Source organism: Dermacentor albipictus, chromosome 1 (assembly GCF_038994185.2).
Source record: "Dermacentor albipictus isolate Rhodes 1998 colony chromosome 1, USDA_Dalb.pri_finalv2, whole genome shotgun sequence".
NCBI lineage: Eukaryota > Metazoa > Arthropoda > Arachnida > Ixodida > Ixodidae > Dermacentor > Dermacentor albipictus.
The window spans coordinates 4,364,578-4,392,264 of NC_091821.1; the positions used below are offsets into that span (position 1 = coordinate 4,364,578).

General features: G+C 45.3%; 2 protein-coding genes across 3 annotated transcripts in view; both read left to right on the forward strand.

The window, feature by feature from the left end:
- The window catches only part of LOC135919115 (nose resistant to fluoxetine protein 6-like), a 360,507-nt gene that overhangs the window by 311,216 nt on the left and 21,604 nt on the right, over positions 1 to 27,687 (forward strand). For both annotated transcript variants that reach the window (XM_065452846.1, XM_065452847.1), the window contains exon 14: positions 3,743 to 3,885. In XM_065452846.1, coding sequence (XP_065308918.1) covers positions 3,743 to 3,885 — 143 coding nt within the window. The remainder of the gene's footprint in view (positions 1 to 3,742; positions 3,886 to 27,687) is intronic.
- Positions 13,450 to 19,050, forward strand: LOC135919101 (chromosome partition protein Smc-like). Its single transcript, XM_065452827.2, has 3 exons — positions 13,450 to 13,481; positions 14,121 to 14,257; positions 18,257 to 19,050. Exons 1-3 carry the CDS (start codon positions 13,450 to 13,452, stop codon positions 18,931 to 18,933), a joined length of 846 nt encoding a protein of 281 aa, XP_065308899.1. The 3' UTR covers positions 18,934 to 19,050.

Genomic DNA, 27,687 nt, shown 5'->3' on the forward strand with positions numbered 1-27,687 from the left:
TTCGATGAAGTTAGTTGCAACCCAGCCTCGCGGAAGAGTTGAAGAACAGCTAATAAGCGCTCAAGCTGTGTCTCAAATGTAGGTGAAAATACGAGAACGTCGTCTAGGTAGCAGAGGCATGTTGACCATTTGAACCCTTGAAGTAAACGGCCCATCATACATTCGAACGTTGATAGGCCATCGCATAGACCGAATGGCATAGCTTTGAATTGATATAGGCCATCAGGAGTGACGAACGCGGTCTTCTCTTCGTCCTTTTCATCCACAGAAATCAGCTAATAACCAGACCGCAGGTCTATTGATGAAAAATAGTTTGCACCGTGGAGACAATCGAGGGCGTCGTCAATGCGAGGCAAGGGGTAGACGTCTTTCTTGGTTATGCGGTTTAGATGACGATAATCTACGCAGAAACGCCATGTGCCATCTTTCTTTTTAACAAGTACCATGGGCGACAACCAAGGGCTCGACGAAGGTTCAAAATACTTTTGGCAAGCATCTTGTTCACTTCATCTTGAATAACCTTACGCTCTGAAGGAGAAACTCCATATGGCCGGCTATAAATAGGACTCGAATCAGCAGTATTTATGTGATGCTTAACAATTGAAGTCTGGCCCAAATGGCGATTGTTGAGGTGGAAGATGTCGTGGTAGGACCACAGAAGGCGGCACAGAGCTGCTGCCTGTTCAGGCAATAGGTCCGCAGCACTCATGGGATGAAATGTTGCGTCAGGGTAAATAGCCTCCTGTGGACATGGTGAAGAACCTGAGCAGACGTCAACTGAAAACGTCGTGACATGGTCATCTCCTATAGCACGCTGCGTTGCAACTGATATGCCTTGGGGTAGAGCTTCCTTTGTCAGGCCGAAATTGACGACTTAGAGGCATGTCCGGTTATCGGTGACGGCGACGGTCACGAAGGAGTGGGGCACAGTGATGTTGCGCATGAAAAGAACATCGGGAACAGGTGTGGCGACATAAGCACCATCGGGTGCAGGAAAAGATGATAGCAAATCGATGAAAGTCAAGGCTTTAGGCGGCAGGCCGACGAAGGTGGTCGTCCTAAAGTTGTTCGGCAGTTCGGCACGAATATGCGCGAGTACAGGAAGTTCGAAGCAAAGGGTACTGGTAGAACAATCGATCAAAGCTGAATGCGCCGTAAGAAAGTCGAGTCCGAGGATTAAGTCATGGGGACAATTGGTCAGCACTGTAAAAATAACAAGAACATGGCGGTCAGCGATACTAATACGGGAAGTACCCATTCCAGTGACGGCAACAGTGCTACCATCGGCCACGCGTATGGATTGAGTAGTAGGAGGCGTGGCAATCTTCCTCAGTCGACGACGGAGATTACAACTCATTATGGACACCTGGGCTCCAGTATCAATTAGCGCCGTCAAAGGGACACCGTCAACGTGAACATCAAGTAAGGTAGGTTCGTTGGGAGCGTCAATGGAGGATTTCTGCACGATGAAGATAATGCAGCACTACCCCGAGGAGTTACATGGTCTAGTTTTCTGTCCAGGAGGGTCCATAATTGGTCGGCGACGAAAAGCGGCTTGGCTGGGGCGAAGGGGACCGATGGCACTGAGGTGACGGCGAGTGAGCAAGACTGCTGTCGTCGACGGATACGCCTGCAGTAGGAGGCATACGGCGAGGCTTGTAACGGCATGGGTCGGCATATGGGCGGGGAGATGGCGAAGAGAAGTTCGAATACGGCGACGTCCAGGAGTTGCAGCAGTGGTGAGCGACGTGGCCAGTGCGGAGGCAACGGAAGCAAATAGGCTTGTCGTGCGGAGTTCTCCAGTCGGTGGGGTTGCGGTATCTGGGAGGAGAATACCGATCGCTGTGAGGCGTAGGTGTCGGCACCAGTTGGGTGTCATGTTGGGAGATAGAGCAGGCAGCAGCAAAACCAAGGTTGGCAAATTCTTGCCGCACAACTGCCTGTATGAGAGAAGTCGCTGGGGCTGGTAGAAGAATGGTGTGTGTCAAGCGGGCGTGGATGGAACGGCGCAGGGCTTGTAGCCTTGAGCTCGTGGTGAACAATACGGGGGACGCGCTCATTTATGGGTGGTGAAGCGGTACGGTCGGTGCAAGATGACGTCGCAGCCGTCTTAAGGAACCGGGAGAACTATGGAATGACCCGGTGGCATTCCTTGACAATGACGTCGATGGTGGACACATTGTTGAAGACCAACAAGTTGGACGCGTCGTCCGCGATCCCCTTAAATACGTGGCTGACTTTGTCAACTTCAGCCATTTTGTCGCCCACTTTCCGGCAAAGAGCGAGCACGTTTTGTATATACGAGACATCGATTGAGTAGCAGACTAATCTCGGGAAGCAAGCTGTTTTCTTGGAGCCAGCTGCCGACCGGTGCGATTTCCAAAGAGTTTGGTGAGCTTCTCCTCGAAAGCATCCCAGCTAGAGATCTCGTCTTCATGTGTCCGGAACCAGACACGAGGAGTTCAGTCCAAGTAGAGTAGGACATTCGCTAGCATAATGGTAGGGCCACAGCACTTGTTCGGGCTAACACGCTCATACAGGGTGAGCCAGTCCTCAACATGGACACTGTTTTGGCCGGAAAATATGCCAGGATCGCGGGGGTTGGTAACCGTAACGTACGGGCTGGTGGGGTCACCGGAATAGAAGCAGACGAGGTGTCGTCACCGGTAGCCATTGCGGAAAGCAGGACGGTGCGGCTGCTGCAGAGCTCCGTGGCTAGGACGGGGAACGGCACCCTCCACCAAAATGTTACGCGAACGAAGGAATAAAAGGTGCAGACTATTTACAAAGTGTATTTACAAAGAATAATGTAGCGCTAGCCAGTTCAGCCTACAGCTCCAGAGCCAGAGAGCGTTCATCGTCTTCATCGGGGCGCCCACGTGCATCGGCCACAAGATACACGCAATATGCATGTATCGGTATTGTGGGGTTGACATGTGAATCCACCCATTTTATTAATGTTTAACGCCTCTGTCACGATGCCACGCGCCATGTGACGCAATGACAGCGCAAATTTTCTTGTAGGCTGGCAATGGCACACAAGAAGGCCTGACGCAAACACGTCTCGCTGTTTGTAATGTGTACTGGGTAGACAAACACAAATGTTGCGCGCAAAGTGACGTTTAGCATCAACTCGCCGCTCTCGTAGTGCACTAAAGGCGGAAGAGCCTAAGCACTAGCCGTGAACATGGCCACCAATTACCTTCAATCTAATGCGCGCAGGATAGAAAGCTTCGTTTACAGTGAGTCCCACAATGTGTGGGACCTGTGTAACCTTTTTACATTTTGTCTCTGCTCTGCCGTCAAGATCCAGAGTTAATGCTAAGGAGCCACCAAATATGGAACTGTTTTCATACCCTGACAAACTAATAGTAATTGCACACTCCTTGGCGTCGCAGTCTTCAAGTCTCATTTTACTAGTCTTCAACACAGATTCCTTCACATTTCCTCCCCTACCATTAAAATCAGAAAGTAGGGGAACATAACGTCAGCATTTATGTGTACTTCTGGGTATATGGGTATTCTGGGAATGTACGCCAGCTATTGTGAGAAACTAACCTACCTGTCTGCGTTTATCCATGAACATATATGGGTCTCGGTCCAATGCGGTCAACTGGGTGCTATTGATTGATTGTGTTAAACTTGTTAAACTGTGTTAAAATAACTGTGGCTGAATCATTACAGTTTTTATATTACAGTGATAGTGAACGCGGCAGTCAGTACCTTATTGTATGGTTCACAGGCGTGGTCAACTCGCTGCTGTCCTGGGATGCCTTGGTTCCGCTGGGGAGGATGTCCTATTCAATATACTTGGTGCACGCATACTTGGTATTTTACAAGGCCTGGACAATCCGACAGCGCATCGAAAATCACCACTTCCAAATTGTGAGTCTTTTGTGTATGATTGCTTGAGGATGCTGTATATGGTTTTTTTCGCGCAAAGACAAGTAATGGCCAAAGAGCGTGTGGACACTTCACAGCAGATAGAATAAACAAACCGACCAAACAAAAATAATCACTGTGTAGGGGGCATGGAATCAGCATTTCTTAATATGCCGCTCAATACAGGAACTCAGTAATATAGCACTGCTAAATATTTTAATGGTATAGCTGCAGCGAAAAAGCAAGAAAACACAACAAGTGTTGAATAACGAGTGCATGACTTTACTGGGCAAACTTTTCCCAGCAAGCAAAAGAACCTAAGTGATGGAAACAGGGGCGAGCACTGTCGGTAAACATTGCATCTGACCTCAGGGTCATTTGGGTGCACCATTGACCTATTCATTAGGTGAGGAGAAAACTGATTGCACAGCGTAAAGGTCGAGACAATCGACAGAGGCTATTCCGCTCAATCGTCTGGTTCACGGTTAAACCTTCGCTCTGTACACTTAGAATTATGGATCACCTTCTTGCGCAATCAGCCACCCTGAGAAGGAAAGATATGGCAACCAGCGCCCGGTGTTTCCTCCTCTCTGGCTTGTACGAGCCGGCACGGTCTTGCTTGAATGTCTTATCATCCCCTGCTGCTGAACGATTTGGAGATGTTTTGGCTTGTTCTCTGGAAACTTTACGTGGTGTCAGTTCGTAGCATGCGCTCACCACTGTTCAGCCTTTGGGTTCAGGAGTACCTACAGCATGCTACACTTTCTATGGGTTACACAGACATGCAACGTGCATCATCAGTCGCGGTGTCTGTAAGTGTTGCGAACTATTGTGGCCGCATCGGCTTCCGCTCGACCAAGAGAATTGGCATATCTGAATTGCCAGCGTGAATTGGGAAATCTGAATATCTGATCAGCTTCGCTTGAGAACTGAGACATAAGAATGCTCGTGTACGGCCAAACCAATGCAACGCTGCAGCATCTGAGCCCCAATCGCTATATAGTGTTTGCCGACATTATTTCTCAGAAATTTCAGGTCTATTATGCTATGTGTACGTTAGGCTCCTGTGTACGGCCGAATACTGGTGTCTTTGTGGTTACATGATACACAGGTTTTGTGTTTCAGCATTGACTCTTTGCTTTGTCAAGAAGTAATATTTGAAGGGATCGCATATAAAAAATGTGACGGTTATTTCTGCGGACAAGTTTTTCCTAAAACGGGTGGCAGAAATGGGGAGTCGGGTAAAAGCAGCTAGTAAAAGCATGACAAAGCCAGTTTCCTCAAATGTACATTTCGACGCATTGAAACTACCAAATGATAAAGCAAAGAAGACGGTCAAACGTGTCGACAGAAAGTTATGCGCTTGCACGTAAGGCGCAAATACAGGTACACATAACCACAAAGTGATCTTGCTAAAAAAAAGAACATAACATGTGAAAGAAATGCAGCCGGTGAACAAGCGCAAAGCACCTGATTATAAATATTAGTGTACAAAAGCGATAAAACAAGAAAATAAAAACGTATGCAGCAACTTGCACAAAGGCAACAAAATGATAAATAACGCGGGGGTTGCAACAAAAAAAAAATTCTCGACTGGACACTGCCTAAAAGGGAGCGCGTAGATATTGTTTTGAGATTGACACCAGTGCCATCAAAGCTCCTTAGAATAGTGGCCATGCGCAACGATATCGAATGGCAACCGTATTCAGTGCGATAAAAATGTACTACTTATGGATCATTATACTGTGTAATGTATGCATATAATGGCACCGCGCGAGACTCAACGAATAAGTTAAGTAAGTGTTACGCGTTGTTATAGCTTATTAATGTATACAAGCTAAATAGAGAGTGTATATGATTTGAATGGGGAGTATATTGTAAAAAAAAAATAATGGAATGAGTGTGCGGCAGATGGTATGTTTCCACTGGCACGGACGGCATGCTTTTAGTACACGGTCAGCTTGAGTCTGTTTTTGTTTTATCATTGCCGACATTAAATTACAGTGGCACAGAATAAAAAAAATGCACATTACGAGTTTAGCGGTTGTTGGCGGAATATGTCGATGAAGATTTAGCAGTCCTGATATTTTATCTAGCTCGCCACAGACATACTCAATATGCTGTGTCCAGCTTAGGCTTTCAGAAACAAATACCCCCACAGTTTTAATCTCACTTACAAAATTTAGGTTTTCATTACCAAGGCAGAGCTTTTGTTGTGGACGGAATTTAGCATTTTAGTATGAAAAAGGATAGCTTGCTCTTTGGCCACAATTGGCCCTTGCACCTTCAGAATCCATCTATCGATCAATCAATCAATCAATCAATCAATGAAAGGATAGCTTAAGTTCTATTGGAATTAATTGTGAGATTGTTAGCTTCAGACCATTTTTTTATATGCTGTAGTGCATTGTAGGCAATCGATGCCAGTTTGCTTACATCCTTACCTTTTAAGACGATGGAAGTGTCGTCAGCGTAATGTATTGATTGAATGTTATTCATAACTGATAGATGTTGGAAGGTGGTTCAACGTGCAGTTGAAGTCGACAAAAAAACCCTTTCCTGAGCAAGTTGGGACTGAGATAGGGACCTAACCTATTACTCCCAACGCATTTACACCTCGTGTCGATGGTTAGGCAGCGTAAAACTAAATTTTTGTACTGCAAAATTTTCGGGATCGGCCCACATTTTGACGTGTCATGACGTATTATGTATTTTAAATAATGTCCTTTTCATTTATCATTTTCTCTCTCTCTTTGTCTCTCGAATAAGTTCCGGGATCAGCTGTGTCAAAACTAAGATCCAATAATGTGACACGGCGTTATGGCGAAAAAAGCTCTGGGCTGTAATGGTTCCGGTATCGGGCTTCTGTGCTAGCAGTTCTCTGTTGGAATGTAGCGTTGGACAATTTTATCGACGTATTTATTTAATAATAACAAATTCGCCGCAAGAGCAAAGTAATTAACGCGATAGCAACATATCAGAATATTACAGAAAGAGAGGATGGCAGTAAACATAAGCTGGCTATATAAACTCGTGTGGCGTGACGTGCACAGACATCCTTGTAGAGAACAAACTCGATCAGCGTGAGCAGCGTCGGCTAGCAGTATAAGGTGTTGTCGGCGTTGTCCCCTTGCGTCGGCCTCGCGTTCCAGTACTATGGCATGCTCAGGGCGGGCACTGTGTGCGCCCGCTACACGCTTTGGGACTACAAGGTTTTCTCGGCACTTGTCGCTTGTCCTCATACTCCTGTTTCCGCTGCGCCGTGTCTTGCAGCCGCCGGCATTGAGCTCCAGCTTGTGCCTGACACGATGCAGCACGTTGTTCTTGCGTCTGGAACACGAAGTGGCCCTCCTTGCTTCAGTTCGATTAGGGTTTCACATGAACCTCTCGGCTGGCGTTACCACAATTACCACGCGGGGGAATGTTTTCACGAAGTCAGGGACCCGGTTCTTCGCTGCATAAACCACGCACCGACAGGTAATACAATTGTTGCTACGTGTGGGAAAACGATGGCACAAGCTGCCAGGATCTGCTTAGCTGTGATACAATTCCTTCCAGCAAGCTGTGTATGCTGAGGTCTTAGAATACAGCTGCTTCTGTGCACCAGCCTATGCAATTACAACACGAAGACGCGTAGACAGATGCCGCCGCGCGCTCAAGCTGTAACGCAATATTCGTGCAGATAATGGGCGTAACGTTCTTCAGAAAAACACATTTTAAAAAAAAATTAGTATTTTTGTGTGTGATTATTAACGACGGCGAAACATAGCATAGAGTTCATATAATTGATATTGTATTGAAACGCATCTAGCGCATCAATGCTCTGGCTTGAGTGCGAGAAATCGTTAATGGTATTCTATTCCTGCTGCTGAGGCATGTGCCCGTGGTCTCATGGTTAGAGTTTCAGACTGCTTTGCTAAGACTCGTCTGTTCGAATCCTGCCGTCAGGCAACATTAGTGATATTTGATTATAAAAATAAATAAAAGTGTTCATAGTGTGACACTCTTATGTGTGTTTGGGTTTATGCTCCAACAGGAAGCGTGGCAGTGAAGTACTGCAACGCAAGGTACTTGTGTGCAACGTCATGCAACAGCCTGCTACCTATTCCCCACAACGCACAGCGCCTTCGTGGCAACCGTCGATATGTGTCACAGTCGACGTGCGACGGGCACGACATCGCATCCAAGATGTAGCACTCACGCTGTTTATTATTACAGGCTACAATAACGCTGATGGTATCGTCCATGTATCTTCGCTCGGATCGACAACCGCCTACCGACCTGCTGCTGCCGCCTGCCAATCCGCATCGACGATTGCTCACTCCAGCTCATCACCCGCCAGTTACAGATAAATCCAAGTGGTCCACCTGGCAACCTAGGATTACATCATGTGCGTTCACGGCAGCCGAGGCAAGATACAAGGGACAGCTGGCTGGATCCCACTTCGGGCACTACATCACATCCAAGATGTCGCACTCATGATGGTTATTATTACAGGCTACGATAACACTGATGGTATCGTCCAGGTGTCTTCGCCTGGATCGACAACCACCTGCCGACCTGCTGCTGCCGCCTGCCAATCCGCATCGACGATTGCTCACGCCAGCTCATCACCCGCCAGTTACAGATAAATCCATGTGGTCCACCTGGCAACCTAAGATTACATCATGTGCGTTCATGGCGGCCGAGGCAAGATATAAAGGACAGCTGGCTGGCTCCCACTTCGGGCACTACATCACATCCAAGATGTCGCACTCACAGTGGTTATGATTGCAGGTTAGTTAACTGAAAGCTGCGCCTAGTTTTAGAAGTAGTAATTACTGTTTGTTGGCGGTGTCGTGCCCACCACAGTCTGTTGAAAAATTGAAGTTTTTGATAGCTCTGTTTACTTGCAAATATCGTACCGTGTCTGCTATTTTACTATTGCTTTCGGGACATATAGAAACCAATCCTGGCCCCATGACAAAAGGTGAAGAAGATTCACTTGCCCAGGCAATAGATGCTATCCGCCTGCTTGAAGAGGGTCAAGCTTCCCTGATAGCTGATTTAAAGTCTGCCAGGGAGAAGCAAGTGGAAGCTGACAACAAAATTGAAATTTTAAGTGACAAGATTGTGTCTTTGGAAAAAGCAATGGAGTTAAACTGCACAATTAAAGCTGGAACAGATTCCGACGCTCTACGAGTCGTGTCTGAGCAGATGGCGGTTATTAAGGCACGCTGTAATGACTTCGAGAATAGGCTGCGACGTTCTAGTCTGCTTTTCTTCGGTTTGGAAGATAACGCTAGAGAAGACTGGACAAAGTCGGAGCAAAAAATAACTGACTTTTTTGCGGATAAGCTTGGCATCAACATAAGTTAACAACAGTTTCAGCGAGTGTATCGGTTGGGAAGATATAGCGAGGACAAACGGTGACCAATCATAGCCAAGCTGACCGTCTTTAAGGACAAAGATCGCATTCTCTCTTCGGCACACAAACTGAAGGGAACGTCATATTCTATTCAAAAGATTTTTCAACGGAAACTCGACGTGATAGACAAAAGCTAATAGAATTTGCGAAAACCCAGAATAAAGCTTTCAAGCTTTCAGTGGACAAGCTGCGTATTGAATCAAGAACTTCTACCTACGATGGTTCTGCGAGTGAATTTGTCCCACTGAATAGATAGCTACGGTTGGGAGCATGCGCACAGAGTCACCAAGTACTAAAACTAACCCCGACTTCACCCTCGCTATCATTGTCGTATGCCAACATACGAAGCATATTATCAAAGCGCGATCTCATCTCTTCCTTCTTGGAAGACAGTAAATCGGACATTATCGCTTTCACAGAGACATGGCTGCATTCTGCAATAACGAATGATGAAATCTTTTCATCTTCAAACATGCACGAGATATATAGGTGTGACCGCTCTATTAAAAGAGGAGGCGGTGTCTTGATTGGTGTAAAGAAAACAATTACGTCATTTTTGGTCAACACTAATTCTGATCTCGAGATTGTTTGCGTGGCCTGCACGATCTCAACTTCTAGGATACTAATAGGTAATTGTTACCGTGCACCAGGTTCTAACAATTCTTTCATCAATGCTCTCCGAGACACAATCAACAAAGCCATTGAACTCTTTCCGGCTGATTTAATTTATATTCTTCGGGATTTCAATCATCCACTAATCGATTGGACGAATTTATCATCTCCTTGTCATATATCTTCTCAATTCATCAACTTGTCGTTAGACTTTAATCTCTTTCAAGCTGTCACGAAACCCACACATGGTGCCAATGTTCTAGATCTCATTCTTAGTATAGTACCTGAAACAAAAGGTCACATAGAATATTTGGATGGTTCCAGCGACCACCATTTGCTCCAAATAACGATAAACACAACGCCACTGGTTACGGGTAGAACGAGAAAAGAAATTCATGATTACAATAAAGGCAATAATAAAACAATAATCTCAGAATTTAAAACTTTCTTCGAAAACACAATGTGCCCATTATTTTACGATAGATCCAATGAAGAAAACTGGCTCATGTTTAAAAATACACTGTGCGCGTTAATAGATAAGTATGTTCGACTCGTTAACATAACTAACGATAAGTTGCACCCTTGGTTTACTGAAAAGCTTCAGCGCATGAGGAACAAGAAAAACGCTTGTATAATATCGCTAAGCGACATCCCACATCAGCAGCGCGGCAGAATTGCAAAACCTACCTTAAATCGCACAGCTCAGCTTTAGGTGAAGCTAAGAATAAATATTTTTCTATGATCTTCCTGAGCTGCTTAAGAACAATCCTGCCAAGTTTTGGAAAATAATAAAGCCTAACAACGAATCAGATTAATTGTCATTACAAAAGAGCAGCAATATTCCAATTCCAGACAGCGAATGTTCGGAGGTCTTTAATTCATTCTTCAGCTCTGTATCTACACAGGAGAACACTTGAAATATACCTTTTGTTTCAGAATCAGGCTACCAATACATGGAACCTATTGAAGTCACTTTGGAGGGCCTCTCTTCTCTCATAAGTATCCTTAAGATGTCTTCTTCATGCGGCATAGATGGTATAAACTCAAAGTGTTTAAAAAATACGGTAGAAATATCAAGCAAAATTATTTTTCACATATTCAGACAGTCACTTGCGACTGGCCACCTTCCCGCAGATTGGAAGATACCTGTATTTAAAAATGGAAACAGGAACTCCTGTGAGAATTATCGTACCATTTCATTGACAGGCATTCCCTGCAAGTTGCTTGAACACATTATCACTTCGCAGATTTACAGACATCTTGAGACTATCAAATTCATTTTTCACAATCAGCACGGCTCTAGGAAGGGCCTCTCGTGCGACACGCAGTTATTTGAATTTACAACAGACCTACACACTTAAATTATAACTTACAGATTGATTGCTTGTTCCTTGATTTTTCGAAGGCATTCGACCGTGTCGCACATTGTCGTCTAATATCAAAACTCTCCGCACTTAAATTGGACTGTCTTACCTTATCATGGCTCCGAAATTTCCTGTCTAATCGTCAGCAGTTTACTATTGCAAATAACTACTCTTCCTCCGTAACAGACGTTTCTTCTGGTATCCCACAGGGTAGCGTCCTCAGTCCCTTGCTTCTTCTAATATTAATAACGACCTACCTCAAAATTTGTCCTCCACCATCAGAATATTCGCCGACGGCTGCATATTTTATCGCCCAATTAAAAACTCAGATGATCATCTCCTTCTTCAGAAAGACCTTCAACAAATTATTAACTGGCGCAATAAATAGCTAACGACATTAAATACCACAAAATGCAAAGCAATGTCGTTTACCCAGAAGTCGGCAACCTCACCGTATCCCTACCATATAAACAATTACACTGTTACAACAGCTACACAATATAAGTATCTAGGAGTTCTATTCACATCGAATCTTTCTTGTACAGAGCATATCGCGTTCATTTCAGCTAATGCCTCCCAATCGTTGGGGTACTTGCGACGCAACTTAAGAAATGTTCCTTCAAATGTTCGCAAGCTAGCTTACCTAACTCTCGTTCGTCCCAAGCTCGAGTATGCATCTCCCATTTGGTCCCCTCACCAGAAATACCTAATTGAAACGCTAGAACGGATCCAGAACAGAGCAAGCCGCTTCATCATAAACAATTGCAGCTACCATCTAGTGTAACACAAATAAAGCTTAAGCTTTCATTACAATCCTTGAACACTCGCCGAAACATTGCCCTTCTATCACTGTTCCACAAATTCCTTCTCTCCACTCGAACACCTGTATGCATAAACGACCCTACTCCACGTCACATAGGCTTCATAATCTTTTCAGCTATGCCTGCCTTTACGGGTCCACAAAAGCATTTCATTACTCTGCTCTTCCTCGTGCTATCAGAATATGGAATTTGCTCCCGGGCAGCATTGCATACCAGTCCAACTACGATTCATTCCGTGATGCCTTGACACAATGCATGACTAAAGAAATGTGAAGTTTTACATTTGTCGCACAATGCTTTCTATACTTGCACTATCTTTTACAGCTTATTGTGCAATATTACCGTTATGTCGCTGTGTTTACCGTTTCGTTGGAATGTCGCGTCCGTAACTTTTCTGTCATTTTTTTCATTATTACTGTTTAACACTCTGATCTTGTTAATTACACGACTTCACTGAAAACAATCTGTGTCATTTATTCCTAGTTATTATATTATGTTTTCTTCTTTTCCCTAGTGAATCGTGAACTAAATAATTCTTTTTTTTTCATCTCGGTTGCACTTGTGGTTGTAGGTTGTAAACAGATACGGTTCATAGATGTCTTGTATTCTATGTATTCTCTATGTACTGCCCCCCTTACTCGATGCCTCACTTTGAGGCCTGTAAGGTATTTTTAGATAAAATAAATAAATAAAAATAGACGTCAACCACTGAGGAGCTCCATGGTCACATCAGGGCACATTTACACCGAAACACGACGCGGTGAACGCCCTCGCCTTGGCAGGCTTGCAATGAGGCCGACCATTCCACCTGTGCAGCAGGCTCAGCGACTCTGCTACACGACTTCCCACAGCTGAGCGCTTCGAGGAGCAGTTCGTCCATTGTCGTTTACCTGCGTGCTATAGCTGCGGCGACTTCGGTCACATTGCCACGTACTGCAATCGCTGCTAACCACCGAGGTTTGACTGATCGACGATGTCTAGGCAGTCTTTCGCTCCACTTGTTTAAACGTACTTTCCCTCGCATGCATATCCAAAAACCATTCCTCACCACTACCCGGTGACGCTGCGGAACCGTTCTCGAGTCTCCGGTCGCAGCTTGGCGCCACCATCCGCTGCCCACGTTAGCCGTCTCCGCCGCGTTACTAGCCGTCGCCTCTACCTGTCGCCACCTCCAGAAAACTAATCACTGTGGCCGTTGGAGGGGAGCTCGCTGGATAATCTTCGATGTGAACAGATATACCTCCACCCATCCGTATGCTTCAGAATAATTTGTCTGTACTTATTGACGGAATTTCAACAATCGCCTTAGTGGACGTGGGAGCAACCACTTCGGTGATGAGTCTTGCGTTTAAAGACTGCGAGGATGAAAACTGATGTTTCGCTGGCACCGATCCGGTACGTTTCGCGGAGTGAGTGGGGAGTTCCGACATCCAGTCTGGGTGTGCAGTGTGCACGTTAGATTGGGTGGAACGCAGAGTTCTTTCCTCTGCCTCATTTCGCGCATGACGTAATCCTGGCTTTGACCTCTTTTTAGCGGTTTGTTGCCACTGTCGACTGCCGAACGGGAGAAATTAGTGTAGGCATGAGCTTTCCGGCTCCGTTTGTGGAAGGCCCACCGAATCATGAAAGTGCGCTCTGTGTGTCTAGGGACACAGTTGTGGCTCCGTTATCTGCAACGTGTTTCAGTCGTCGGTTTTTCTATCCCCGACGGAAGCCTGTTTATCTGAGAGGTATGAAGAGAGATGTGCTGATACCGTGTTGCACGCTGTCAGGTGTTCACGGACGCACTAGCTCATGGACCATAAACTGCTCTAGTGTACCTGCAATACTACCGCATGGTCTGGAACTCCAAGTGCTGTCATTTCCCATTCTTGCAGATGCCCCTGATTCTGCGGATGAATGCTATTTCGTTAATGCTTGCCCTGCTGCGGGCTCCTCCATTCTAACTATGGTCAACAGTCGCTCTAAACAAACCAGCGTCATGACGTGGCGAATACTGTGCTCACACATGTCGGACTGTTTGACTTTTCGCAGCAAGAGTGGCCATCATCGTTTCCCCCTCGCACAGACACGAGCGCTGCCCAACCTTTTGCGACAGAAGCCGTACAAAGTATCACCATCGGAACGCAAGGTGATCGACGACGAAGTCCGCGAACTGCTAGAAAGGAAATGTAATCTAAGAATCCTGTAGTACGTGGACAGCACCAGTGATTGTGGTTAAAAAGACAGGTGGTATATGGCGATTTTGTATTGAGTAGCACCGCCTCAACACCATCACTAAAGAGAACGTCTATCCTCTTCCACGCATTGATTATGCTATCGACTGCCTTTCACCAGCATCTAAGTTTTCGTCTTTTGACTTGAGGTCGGGGTATAGGCATATTCCTATGCCCAAGGCAGAGAAGGTGAATGTAGCATTTGTAACACCACGCAGACTTTTTGAATTTACTGTGATGACGTTCGGGCTGTTTAATTCTCTTTCCACTTAACGCTTTATGGACAAGATCCTGCGTGGTTTGAATTAGTAAGTGTGAACGTGCTATCTAGACGATGTAGCAATTTTCGGGTGCACGTTCAGTGTCCACAAAGCATGTCTCCATCCTGCGCTTGACTGTTTGGAAAACAGCAGTTGGGGCTCAACTCGAGGAAATGTCATTTTGGAGAGTGCCAAACACTTGTTATCGGCCATATAGTGGATAAGGACGGCGTACGACACGACCCCTCAAAAATTACTAATGGAGAAGCTTTCAAACAGCCACGCTATGTAAAAGAGCTGCACGGTTTCGTGTGCCGTTCCTCACACTTATGTTGGTTTTTTCACGGATTTGCCAACATCGCGTATCCACTGACATACCTCCTTCAGAAGCGCGTTCTCTTTGAAGGGATCCCTGAATGTGACACCAGTTTTCGCGAGCTGAAGTTCCTCTGTCGACCCATCCCATTCTCCGACACTTCGACCGTGCGGCTCCTACGAAGTTCATACGGAAACTAGCGGGCGTTGCCTAGGCGAGTCGCTCTTTAAGCAAGCCCGAGTGCAACTATACCGTCGCAGAACAAGAATGTATTGTAGTGATTTTCGCAGTATAGAGCTTCCGGTCATACCTGTATGGGCGCCATGCTGACAGACCATCATTCCCTCTGCTGACCGGTTAATCTCGGTGATCCATCAGGTACGCCTGCGCGCTGCAAGCTTCGTTTACAGGAGTATGAGTTTAGCGTTTCTCACAAAAGCAGCCGACGGTACATCAATGCTGACCACCTCTCGCGCATGCTGCTTCCAACGACGGACTGCGACACGGACAACTTTGAGCGCTATATCGTATCACTGGAGCACGGATTTCCTGCTACAAATACCTTCAAGAACGAGCAACAATAATAATGAACTTTAGAGCCACTGCTCACTGCTGCAAGGAAATCAGGACTGCCCACTCGTTTCTGCGTTAGTAATGAGGTACTGAATCAAAAGAACTATTCTGCTACAGGCCCTCGATATATCCTGGTGGTCCTGCTGAGTCTCGCTATTCATGACGCTTCAGCATCTGGTCATTTTGGATCTGCTCGAACGCTCTACCAGGTACAAATAAAGTTCTACTGGGCTAGAGTCCCTCAGACGATCAACAGTGTCTATCCAGCTGAAACAAGGGTCAACGTCACAAACATCCGACGAGTGGTCCTCCTGGTCTACTACCTCTTGTGCCATCCGGAAACACTCGTACGGAGGAAGTCGGCATTGACTTTCTCGGTCCTTTCCCGCAGTGATCCGATGGAAATCGCTGGATTGTCATGCGTGCCAATCACTTTGCACGATACTGTGAGACATCTCCTGTGCTATCGGCTGCAACAACCAAAGTTTATATTTCTATACTGTGTTTTGTCACTTCGACACAGAACTCTCAAAGTCCCCATCGGCGATCATGGGCGGCAGTTCCCTGCAGATGTGGTCGAAGCGATGCTTTGACTATGCACTTGAAGTTTTCGACGCTACACCACGCATCATCGACGAAAAACTGGCCTCACGGAACGCAACAACAGTACTTTTACTAACATGCTGTCCATGTATGTTGCGTAAGGTCATAAGAATTAGGACACTGTGCTACCTTTCATTATTATGCGTTTAATACCTTCCAGCACGAACACTCTTTATGCTCGTCCACCTCGTTATGTACTAGACAATATCTTCCCCCTTTTTACGCCACCATATGCTTTGTATATCCTAGACCGTCTCTCCTGCTGAAGGGGAACAAATACTTGCTTCTTTGAGCACTCCTGTTTCACAAGACCACCCGATATCATGCTACGACCACTGATGCCGACATGCGGTTTAGTATGACCCTGTTGACTTTATGCGGCTGTGAAAATCAACAAGGAAACCTGGGCTATGTGAAAAATTGCTAGCCCACTATGTTGGACCCTATGATATTACTGATCGTATAAGTGAACTTACCTATCGCATAGCAATCCGCCGTAGTTGCTCAGTGGCTATGGTGTTGGGCTGCTGAGCATGAGCTCGTGGGATCGAATCCCGGCCACGGCGGCCGCATTTCAATGGGGGCGAAATGCGAAAACACACGTGTACTTAGATTTAGGTGCACGTTAAAGAACCCCAGGTTATCGAAATTTCCGGAGTCCTCCACTACGGCGTGCCTCATAATCAGAAAGTGGTTTTGGCACGTGAAACCCCATAACCTAATTTTACCGCATAGCATTCCCGACAAAAGTATACCGGTGGCCAGCAAAGACTGAAGTACGCATGTCACCCGCTAATCTCTTTATCTCTCGATAGCCGGATCAACTTGCTTGGCGGGCTTGGGCTGCGAGGAGGGAAATACGATGCTCTTCTATGTGATTTTGGTTTATGACTCCACAGGATGTGGTACATTCAAGACAGGGGTAGGGGGAAGAGAGAGACGACGTGCGGCTGGCTAGCTGAAATCGATAGACACTGGTGAGACTGTTTGCGTGTTTTTAGGGTTTATTCCTCAACAGGATAGGGGGCATTGCAGACAAGGGAAAAGAGGGAGACGACGTGTGGCTGGCTAGCTGAATGTCGATAGACACTGGTGACACTGGGTGTTTTTTAGGGTTTATTCCTCAACAGGATATGGGGCATTGCAGACCGGAGAAAAGAGGAAGACGACGGGCGGCTGGCTAGCTGAATGTCGATAGACACTGGTGAGACTGTTTGCGTGTTTTTAGGGTTTATTCCTCAACAGGATAGGGGGTATTGCAGACGAGGGAAAAGAGGGAGACGACGTGTGGCTGGCTAGCTGAATGTCGATAGACACTGGTGACACTGGGTGTTTTTTAGGGTTTATTCCTCAACAGGATATGGGGCATTGCGGACCAGAGAAAAGAGGGAAACGACGGGCGGCTGGCTAGCTGAATGTCGATAGACACTGGTGACACTGCGTGATTTTGGGGGTTATTCCTTAATAGGATATGGGGTATTGCAGACGGGGGGAAAGAGGGAGACGACATGCGGATCGCTAGCTGAATCTCGTTAGACACTAGTGGCACTCTTTTGTGTGCTTTGGGTTTATGACTCAACATTATGCGGGGCATTCACAACGGAAGGTGAAGAGGAAGACAACGTGCGGCTTACTGGCTGAATCTCATTAAGCACTAGTGACACCCTTGAATGTGTTTTGGGCTTACGCCTCAACAGCATGTGGGTTATTCAAGACAGGGGGAAAGGAAGAACACGACTCACGACTCCATAGCTGAATCACGGTAGGCGCTAATGACACTCTTATGTGTGTTTTGAGTTTAAGCCTCAACAGGATATGGAGCATCCAAGACGGCAGGGGGGATATGAAGACGATGTGCGCCCCATTAGCTGAATCTCGATGGGCACCAGTGACACTCTTATGTGTTTTGCGTTTAGGCCTCACTATTATGTGGATCATTCAAGACGTAGGGAGAAGAGGGAGATCACGTGCCGCTGACTAGCTTTTATCTCTATACGCATTATAGTGAAACTCGTATTTCTGTTGCGCGATTATGCATCAACAGGATGCGGGGCATTCAAGACCTGCGGTGGAGAAGAGGAAGGTGACATGCAGCTCACTATTTCTGTAATTTACCCAATTCTTGGTCAATCCCCCAGAGTGGGTATGCCCCAGTAGATCGCAAGTATCTACATTTACGTAGCTGAATTTGTTACCCGCTAGCGCAAGACGTGCGGCAGTTGTTAATGACCATTAACGGAAAGCTTGACCAGCTGTTGCCACTCCGAGAGGTAGCTGAAGGCATTGAAGACACTTTACAATTTCTGAGCGAACAGTACGATGAACTGCAACAACGAACGGAGCGAAATGAAAATGAGATCAAGGATCTAAAACGCAGAACCGAAAGACTTGAGGGAAATGAGAGCGATGTCAACCAGCTTCACGCTGAAATTGACCAACTTGAATGGAGGAGCCACCGCCTAAACCTGGAATTTCATGGGATTCAACACTCTGAAAAAGAAAACCTGCTCGAAAAGCTAAACGACGTAGCCGTGCAGCTCGAACTTTCACAGCTCTCAGAAAATGACGTTGTTTCAGTTCAACGGCTGCCGTCAAAGAAAGAAAAGATACCGGGTATAATCTGTCGCTTCGCGAAACAAGCAGATAGGGACCGCTGGTGGAAAAGCAGACGGAAGTTGCGTGAATCGAAAGACAATGTATTCCTGCTTGAAAATGTCACGAAAAGGACCCGCGATTTGCTCTTTCAGACAAAGATATGGGCGAAGCGAGCAAACTACAAATATGTGTGGCACAGCAACGGCCGCGTTCTTGTCCGAAAAACCGACGGTGAACGCGCAGTAGCTGTTTCTACCGAGAGGGATCTTGATAAACTCGCTTAAAAACAGTTCTTGATAACGATGGCTTGTGCAAGTGGGGAGACTTACATATTGCCACAAGTATTCAGTCAGCATTTAGGCAAAAAATTTCAGCAATCCTTTAAATGCTTTCATCTAAACATCCGCTCAGTTTCTAATAAGAAAAACGACCTCTCCTTGTTTTTTGAACAGCTAGGACAATCATTTGACATGATACTGTTAACAGAAACATGGTCAATGAACGATGCGGATATTTTCCGTATCCCAAATTATAGTACCTTCTACTTAAATCGCTCATACTCTCGCGGAGGCGGGGTTTGCATCCTGGTAAAGGAAGTATTCGAGTGTGACTTACTGCCCGAACTTTCCGCAACAACAACTGACTATGAAATTCTAGCAATAAGAATGCATAACACCGTTATTATAGTGTGTTATCGCCCTCCCAATGGCAGCGTTAGCAAGTTTTTTGATAAATTGGAAGAAATCTTTGAGTTTGTTAATAAAAATCGGCTTGATTTAATTTTCGGCGGGGACATCAATATTAATATGATGAAAAACGATTCCCAAACTTTACAATTAGATATTTTACTGAAGGTGAATGGTTTAGTGAATGTAATAGACTTGCCCACTACAGTTACCGAATATTCATCATCTTTAATTGATAGGTTTTTCACAAATATTATCCCTGAAAATTTAAGGAGGGTGTATTTGCCTATGCCCTCAGTGACCACTTGCCTATATTTATTTGCGCCAAAGGGCACATTCGAGAGAAGGTAACGCAGCCAATGCACCAGATGCAAAAATAACCCCGCGCAACTTGTCTATATTTCGGGAACAAAGAGAAAGTGCCTCTTGGGATGATGCATATAGATCCAACGAAGCAAATGGGGCCTATGAAAAATTTCTTCACATTGTCAAATCAATATATGAATCTAGCTTTCCCTCAGTGCGCGGTAAGCCAAGCAAAAAAATTCGGAAACCATGCATTAACTCTGAGCTTCTCGGACGAATCGCGCATAAATATGTTCTCTATGGCAAGTTTATTTCAACTAAAGATATCGAATTATTCCGCCAATTTAAAGTGTGCCGTAATCGCCTCGATAAAGATATAAAAAAGGCTAGGCGAGAATATTTTGCAAATTTCTTGTCGTTCTGCAGGCGACTACATGAAGTTGTCTCTCTCTCTCTTGCAGCAGCTGCTGGATGCTCTGAGATTATGTGGAAAAGGCTCAGCTCTGTATTAAGGCATCATCCGCCTATCAGTAAACTTCTTAAATTAGATATTAATGGTATAGAATTATCTGGGAAGCGGCTTGCAGATACATTTAATACATATTTCGCAAGTGCAGGTAATACGCGTATGCAACGAAATGATCTTAGTAATATTCCGGGTAATAGCAACACTATTTTTCTTAAACCTGTAGATGAAAACGAAGTAATCCACATAATTAAAAATCTAAACAGCAGCAGTGCGAAAGATATTGACGGGTTACAGATAAAACCTTTAAAATACGTTGTCGATATCCTGGCTCCATGCATTGCATATATTTTCAACCTTTGTCTCAGTCAAGCTATTTTTCCCAGTAAAATGCAAGAACCACGCATTAGTGTCCTATATAAAAAAGGCGACAAAAATGACATGAGCAACTGCCGTCCAATATCAATTCTCCCTATGTTCTCGAAGGTACTTGAAAAAATAATTTTAAATCGGCTTATGGATTTTGAGCAAAAACATAAACTTCTAAATGAATGCCAATTTGGCTTTTGCAAAGGCCTCAGCACGGAGTGTGCCTTACTTGCTCAGAAAGAGTTAATTTCAAGGGCAATTGATGAGGGAAAACTGGTTCTGGGGTTGTTCGTAGATTTTACAAAAGCATTTGATTGTGTCAATCATTCACTTCTTATTAGGAAATTCATACGTTATGGTTACCGCGGGAAGTCTGCATCCCTCCTCACATGTTATCTAGAACACCGCAAGCAAAGGGTAGGTATTAATGATGAACTCTCTAGTCCACTGTCCGTTTCTTGTGGCGTACCAAAAGGCAGTATTTTGGGCCCTTTCCTCTTTAATTTATATATTAATGAGATCATTAGTATCAGTATCAAGGCAAACTATATAATTTACGCCGACGATACTAGCATATTCCTGATAAGGAAGTCGGCGGATGAATTAGTTGAGGAAGCAAACTTAATTCTTCAAAAATTGCATGAATGGACACGTAAAAATTGTCTTAACATAAACACAAACAAAACAAAAAGAATAATTTTTCGAAGCAAAAATAAAAGCGTAATAATTATTACGCCTATATTGCTAAATTCAACTCCTATCGATACAGTTCCGTACTTTAAAACTTTAGGTGTTGTCTTTCAAGAAAACTTATCCTGGGATATGCACGTAAATTCCTTGGCGACAAAATTATCTCAAATAATCGGGCTTGTTTACCGTAACCGTCATATACTGCCAAGAAAAATAATGATCCTGATTTTCAACACACTGTTTCTTTTTAGTCTAAACTACTGTCACTTACTTTGGGCTACTACCACACAGGGAAATTTGGAAAAACTTTATGTACTGCAAAAAAATTCCTACGAGTCGTAGAAAATGTTCCAAAATATGCTCATACACGTAATTTTTTTATAAAATACAATGTAATGCCAATTACCAGTATGTACGATTATCGACTCTGTAGAGCGTACAAAAAAGAAATAAAAAATAGAGCCAGCTTTCTAAGAACACTAGCGGATTTCAAAATCAACGTTACAGCATATGCGACAAGGTCCAGAGAGTTTTGGAAAGTAGAAACCGTCAGAACAACATACGGACAACAAACTATTCGTAACAACCTGCCAAGGTTACTGAATAAATTACACAACGAAACCACTGGATTGGGAAATACCTCTCTTAAAGCTCTGTGTAGTTATTTCTGCCTGCCCTAGATTGTTTCCCTGGCGTTCGCAAATTTTTCCTTATCGAAAACAACTAGTCCCATTGTATAGCTTATATTCTTGGTTTTTTTTTCATTTGTTTAGTTTGCATAAGAAATGTTATTGTTATACTTTGTGTTATGATTATATCTTTCTCACCCTTGTGTTTCTTCTTTTTTTTTTTGAACAGTTGCGATACCGTTGTGCCTATCATTGTTTTTTATCCTTATTGGTTAGAGATGATTTTTACTATGACCTGTTAGAGGACATCTTTCTTTTTCTTCATTTGCTTCGCATGGTTCGCGATGCTCACTAATGTGTAAAGGAAATATCTAAACAATGATGTACTACCTTTGTGCTCGCTAACGCCGCGCAGACGCCAATGCGGGGGCCTGCGGCTTCGTCAAGCTGTCCATGTGGCAGCTTTTTCTGCATGCTCCTCGCGTCATGTACTGATGCAAATAAACATCATTGTCATTGCCATTGTCAATGCTAATACGTGTGTTCTGCATTGTAGAGGGCAATCATTATGGAGGGAAAACGCATTCATTAGGCGGGGCATTACCAACGGACGGTGAAGAGGAAGACAACGTGCGGCTGAATAGCTGAATCTCGTTAAGCGCTGGTGACACTCTAATGTGTTTTGAGCTAAAGCCTTAACATTATTTGGGGCAGTCACAACAGAGGGTGAAGAGGAAAATGATGTGCCCTCACCAGCTGAATCGCGTTAGGCGCTAGTGACACTCATGTGTGTTTTGGTTTCATGACTGAAGAGATGTTGCGCATTCAAGACGTGGGGAAAAGAGGAAGGTGATGCGCGGCTGACTAGTTGAATCTCGTTGGGCACTAGTAACACTGCTATGTGTGTTTTGTGTTTATGCCTAAACATGATATGGGATATTCAAGACAGGGGAAAATAGGAACATTACACACGGGTGGTTAGCTGGATCACTTTCGGCAGTACTAGCACTCATTGTATGTTTTCGGGTTCATGACCTCAACAGGATGTAGGCAGTGCAAGACTGGGGGAAAAGAAGAAGTCGATGTGTGGCAGACTAGCTGAATCGCGAAGTAAAGACAGCCGGTTGGGTGCGTGAACTTCAGCAATTTGTGTAGCAAGCATGTGCGCCCCCTTGGGCATCTTCGTGGGCCCGCCAGGCTTGGTGGCCTGCCAGGCTCGGTAGGCAACATTGTTCACCGCAACGCAATAAACACCGACGAGCACCGCTGCTCAGCGCTCAGTCATCGTTCATAACCACCACGCTGCGGAGCGTCCATCTAACCGAAGGGGCCTCGAGCTCTCCCTTGTTCACGAACCCGAGCGGATCGTGACAATTTGATTTTGAAGTAGCTCATCGCCCTAGAGTTTCCATGAAGGACGCGCATGCAATGCCGCGATAAGCCATTATGCCTCCAGACAATCATGAGGAGGCAGATGTTGCAAGGATATGGCAAGTAACCGAGGTTTTTCAACGTACTAAGAATGGACGAGTTGTCATTCCTACTTCTGTGGTGCCAAAATATGTGAACTGTATTATTGTAGCCCCGAACTAGCAGGTCATGATGGGCTTTGGAGAACGTACATGAAATTGACAAAATGGCTCTCATGGCCTCGTTTGAAGCAAAAAACAAAAGACTATGTATTATCATGTCATAAATTCTAGATGAACAAAGCAAAATTTAGACAACCGACTTAAAAAATGGTTGCACCACAATATTCTATCACACCACTTGGGATTATTCATATAGACTTTGCGGAACTACGAAAAAAAGTCTGAAGTAGTTAAGAAGACACAAGGCTTCCGGTTGTGCATTGATGAGTGCACCAAGATGACTGCAGCAAGACCTGGTAAAGATCCTTACAGTGTAATTTCTTTTTTGAACATGAAAATCTTTGACAATGTAAAAGTAATTTTATCCGACAATGTACCTGCTTTCTTAAGTCGTCCGCTATAGGAATGGGCTGGAAAGCGTGACATCAAGCTGCGGTTCACTGCACCCTATCGTCTCGCAGCAAATGGGCTAGCTGAAAGGACTATCAGACATATCAAACAATAAATTAGCATATATCCAGCATTCCCAGGTGGTTGTCAATGCTGCCTGGTAGTGGCAGTGGCTCACCACAACCGCTCGTATGCAAATGACTTGGGATGCAGTCCTCCATTCGCATGCAGTTGGGACACCACCTCATCTGCCTACTGATATACGCCTTGGCAGTGACAAGAACATTAGGCTCACAGAGGCAGCAACAGCTTAAGATAGTAGACCAAGGTATCGTTAAGGAATGAACATAAATTTCGAAAAGAGGGAAAATTCAACGTTACCAACACTCCACCTCAATGACTTCGTACTGGTAAAACGAGGGCTAAACCTGAACGCGGCCTATAACAGGCCATTTCGTGTGATCAAGACGGCAAGACAACAAGGGCACTTTAAGACGATATGGTACATTGATCCCAATGACACCATGGAACACGCTGCTATTAGAAATATATTCATATATAATCCCCGGAGCGACACAAACAATGCTGGGAGGAACGAAGGAATCCTATGACGGCCTGCAAATAGAAGTTGAAACAAGGCAGGGGCCGAGGGAGAAAAGAATAAAAAAGCGCGACAGGACAAAATGAAATCGGTTTTTGCAGCTACTAAGTACAGTTTTATTACACCTCTTATGTCTATTTTTTGGGTTGCGGCCTCAATATGATTTGGCGCTATTAAGACGGGGCTGGGATAGAAGTGGAAGACGATATGCGGCTGGCTAGCTGAATCTCGAAAGCACTAGTGGCACTCATGTGTGTTCTGGGTTTGTGCCTTAACGTTATGTGGGGCATTTAAGACGTAGGGAGAAGTAGAGGGCGACTTGTGGCTGGCAAGTTTTATACGCACTAGTGATACTCGTATGTGTGTTTGGGTTGATGCCTCGACAGCATGTAGCGCATTCAAGGCGGGAGAGAAGAGGAAGACAACGTGTCCCTGGCTAGCTGAATCTTCAGAGACATAACCCATTTATTTTATTTTATTTATTGAGTGATATTACCACCCGATTCATGGCCTATCCCCCTCAGTGGGTCTGTGCCATTACCTGAGGCTTCATCATCATCGTCATCATTAGTAACGCGGTTATGTGTGTTTCGTGTTTACGCCTCAAGAGGACATGTGATTTTCAAGGTTGGGAAAAAGACATGGCATGCGGCTGGCTAGATGGGTCCCTTTAGGCACTAGTGGCACTCTAGTGTGTGTTTGGAATTCATGTCTGACCAGGATGTGTGGCATTCAAGACCAGGGAAAAGAAGACGTTGTCCGGCAGGCTAGCTGTATCTCGATAGTCTCTCGGTGACACCATTCCGTGTGTGTTGGGTTTATGCGTCCACAGGATGTCGTGCATTCAAGCTGGAGGCTGAAAAGGTAGATGACGTGCGGCTGGCTAGCTGAACTTAGATATATACTAGTGACAGTCTTATGTGTGTTTTGCGTTTCTGCCTCAACAGGATGTTGCGCATTCAAGGCGGGGGCAGAAGAGGAAGGTGACGTGCGGCTGGCTAACTGCATCCCGATGGCACTAGTTACAGTCTTATGTGTATTTTGTGTTTATGACTCAACAGGGTGTGGCGCATTCCAAACGCGGGGAAAAGAGGAAGATGGCATGCGGCTGACTGGCTGAATCTAGTTAGGCACTAGCGACACAGTTATTTGGGTTTTTGGTTTATCCCACCACACAATTTGGCGCATTCAAAACGCGGCGACAAGAGGAAGACTACTTGTGGCTGGCTAGCTGAATCTGGATAGGCACTAGTGTCCCGCTTTTGTATGTTTTGGTGTTTATCCCTCAACATTATGTGGGCTATTCATAACATGGCAGAAGAGGAACACAACGTGCGGCTTATTAGCTGAATCTCGACAAGTACAAGTGACAATCGTATTTGGTTTTTTTGTTTTATCATTGAACATTATGTGCGGCATTGAAGACCACGGGAGAATAAGAAGATGACGTGTGGCTGGCTAATTAATCTCGATAGGCACAAACGACGCTATTATATATGTTCTGCATTTATGCTTTAACAGTATGTGTAGCATTCAAGATGGGTTAATAGGTGGAAGGGGACGTGCGACTAAGTAGCTGAATCTCGATAGGCACTCGTGGCACTGTTATGAGTATTCTGAGGTTTATGCCTCAACAGGACGTATATCATACCTGGTGGGTGGAGAAGAGGAAGACGACGTGCGACTGACTAGCTGATCTCGATAGACACTAGTGACACTCTTATATTTGTTTTTGGCTAATGCGTCAACAGGATGTGGCGCATTCAAGACGGCGGGAGAAGAGGTTGATGACATGAGGCTGATGAGCTGAATCTGGTTAGGCTTTAGTGATACTGTTATGCGTGTTTACAGATCATGCATGAACAGCATGTGGAGCATTCAAGACAGAGCTTAAAGAGGAAGACGACGTGTGACTGGCTAGCTGATTCTGTTTAGGCACTAGTGACACTCGTATGTGTGTGTTGGGTTTATGCCTCAGCAGAATGTGGTGCATTCAAGATGGTGGGTCGGGGGGTTGTTGTCTGGTGCCATATGTGGAACTCGCTACCACTGTTATCTGAAATGTCCGCATGATGAAGCGGCGACTTCCATGTATAAGCTTTTGTATGAATTCATTAGGCCAATCCGGCGTGATCACGCCACTTGTGTAAAAGCCAATGGCATGATGCAACCTGTCCTTGAAATGCTATATAAGTCAAATAAGCACCACGTTGGCCAGACCCTCTTACCCGAAAGTAGCGTCTCAGCCAACCTCACTGAGTAGTCCTCCCATACTCTAGGCCCCTGCGACGGCCGGCTTTGGGTGGCATGCCACAGAACGGGGACGAGGATTTAGAAGAACCTGCTGCGCCTCTAATGCCGTACATTACAAGGTTACATATCAGCGCCACTTCTCTAATACTTTGTCGCATGATTCCGGAGCTTCTCCGACTACTTCAGCTGGCGTCGGCCCGGGCCTTCTTCGTCTACGGCCATCTTCGGCGACGTCATATTGCCTTCTTCCTTCGCCTTCCCTATCCCTACTTTTGCTGCAAAGCTCAAGCATGGCGTCTCTCTTTCCGATCGTTCATCTGTTCCTCGACCTACCTGGCACGGCTCCGATTTGTTGGTACAGATGGAAAAACAATTCCATGTACACCTGGGGCCCTATAACGTAATACTACTCCGATATCTTTTTATTCCAATCGCCTGATGCCAAATTTGCATAACCGCCGACGCAAGCATCACGTGGTGACCCGCAGGGTTGACTGAACTGACCAATCAAACGCTCTCCTTCTTTAAGGCGGTCACTTTTGTTTGGTTTAAAAACGAATAACATTCTTTAAAGTGAGCGGCTTTCTTATCTAATTGGCTGACTATAGGCGAGAAGCCCGCTCAAGTGGAGAGGTATTCGATGGGGCCGAGCCAGTGCACTAAAAATTGATAACCGGATAAAGAGGGGGGCGCCGGCGTATGCGATTGGTCCGGTTACCCTTAGCTTGTGGTGCCCGGTAGAAAATCGTGGCGGCAGGCAACGGAAGGTTAGGAATGCCACTAAAACGAATCCTCAGCAAAGAAGAGTTGGCGGAGCGAGGTCGTAAGTGTGCCGAAAGTGCTCCAACACGTTACATGGCCACGCAAAAAGCTTTATTGTACGCAAATAAGCACAGGCTCTCCGGTAGGTGCGAGTAGCCAGTACCTGAACGATCGGCGGCAGCCATCTTTTCTTCTTTTCGGAACGGGGCACCCTGCCGTTATTCAGAAAAAAAATGCATTTTGTTCGACATATTAATGCACCTTTACTGCGTACACGTCACTTTGACGCGGAAA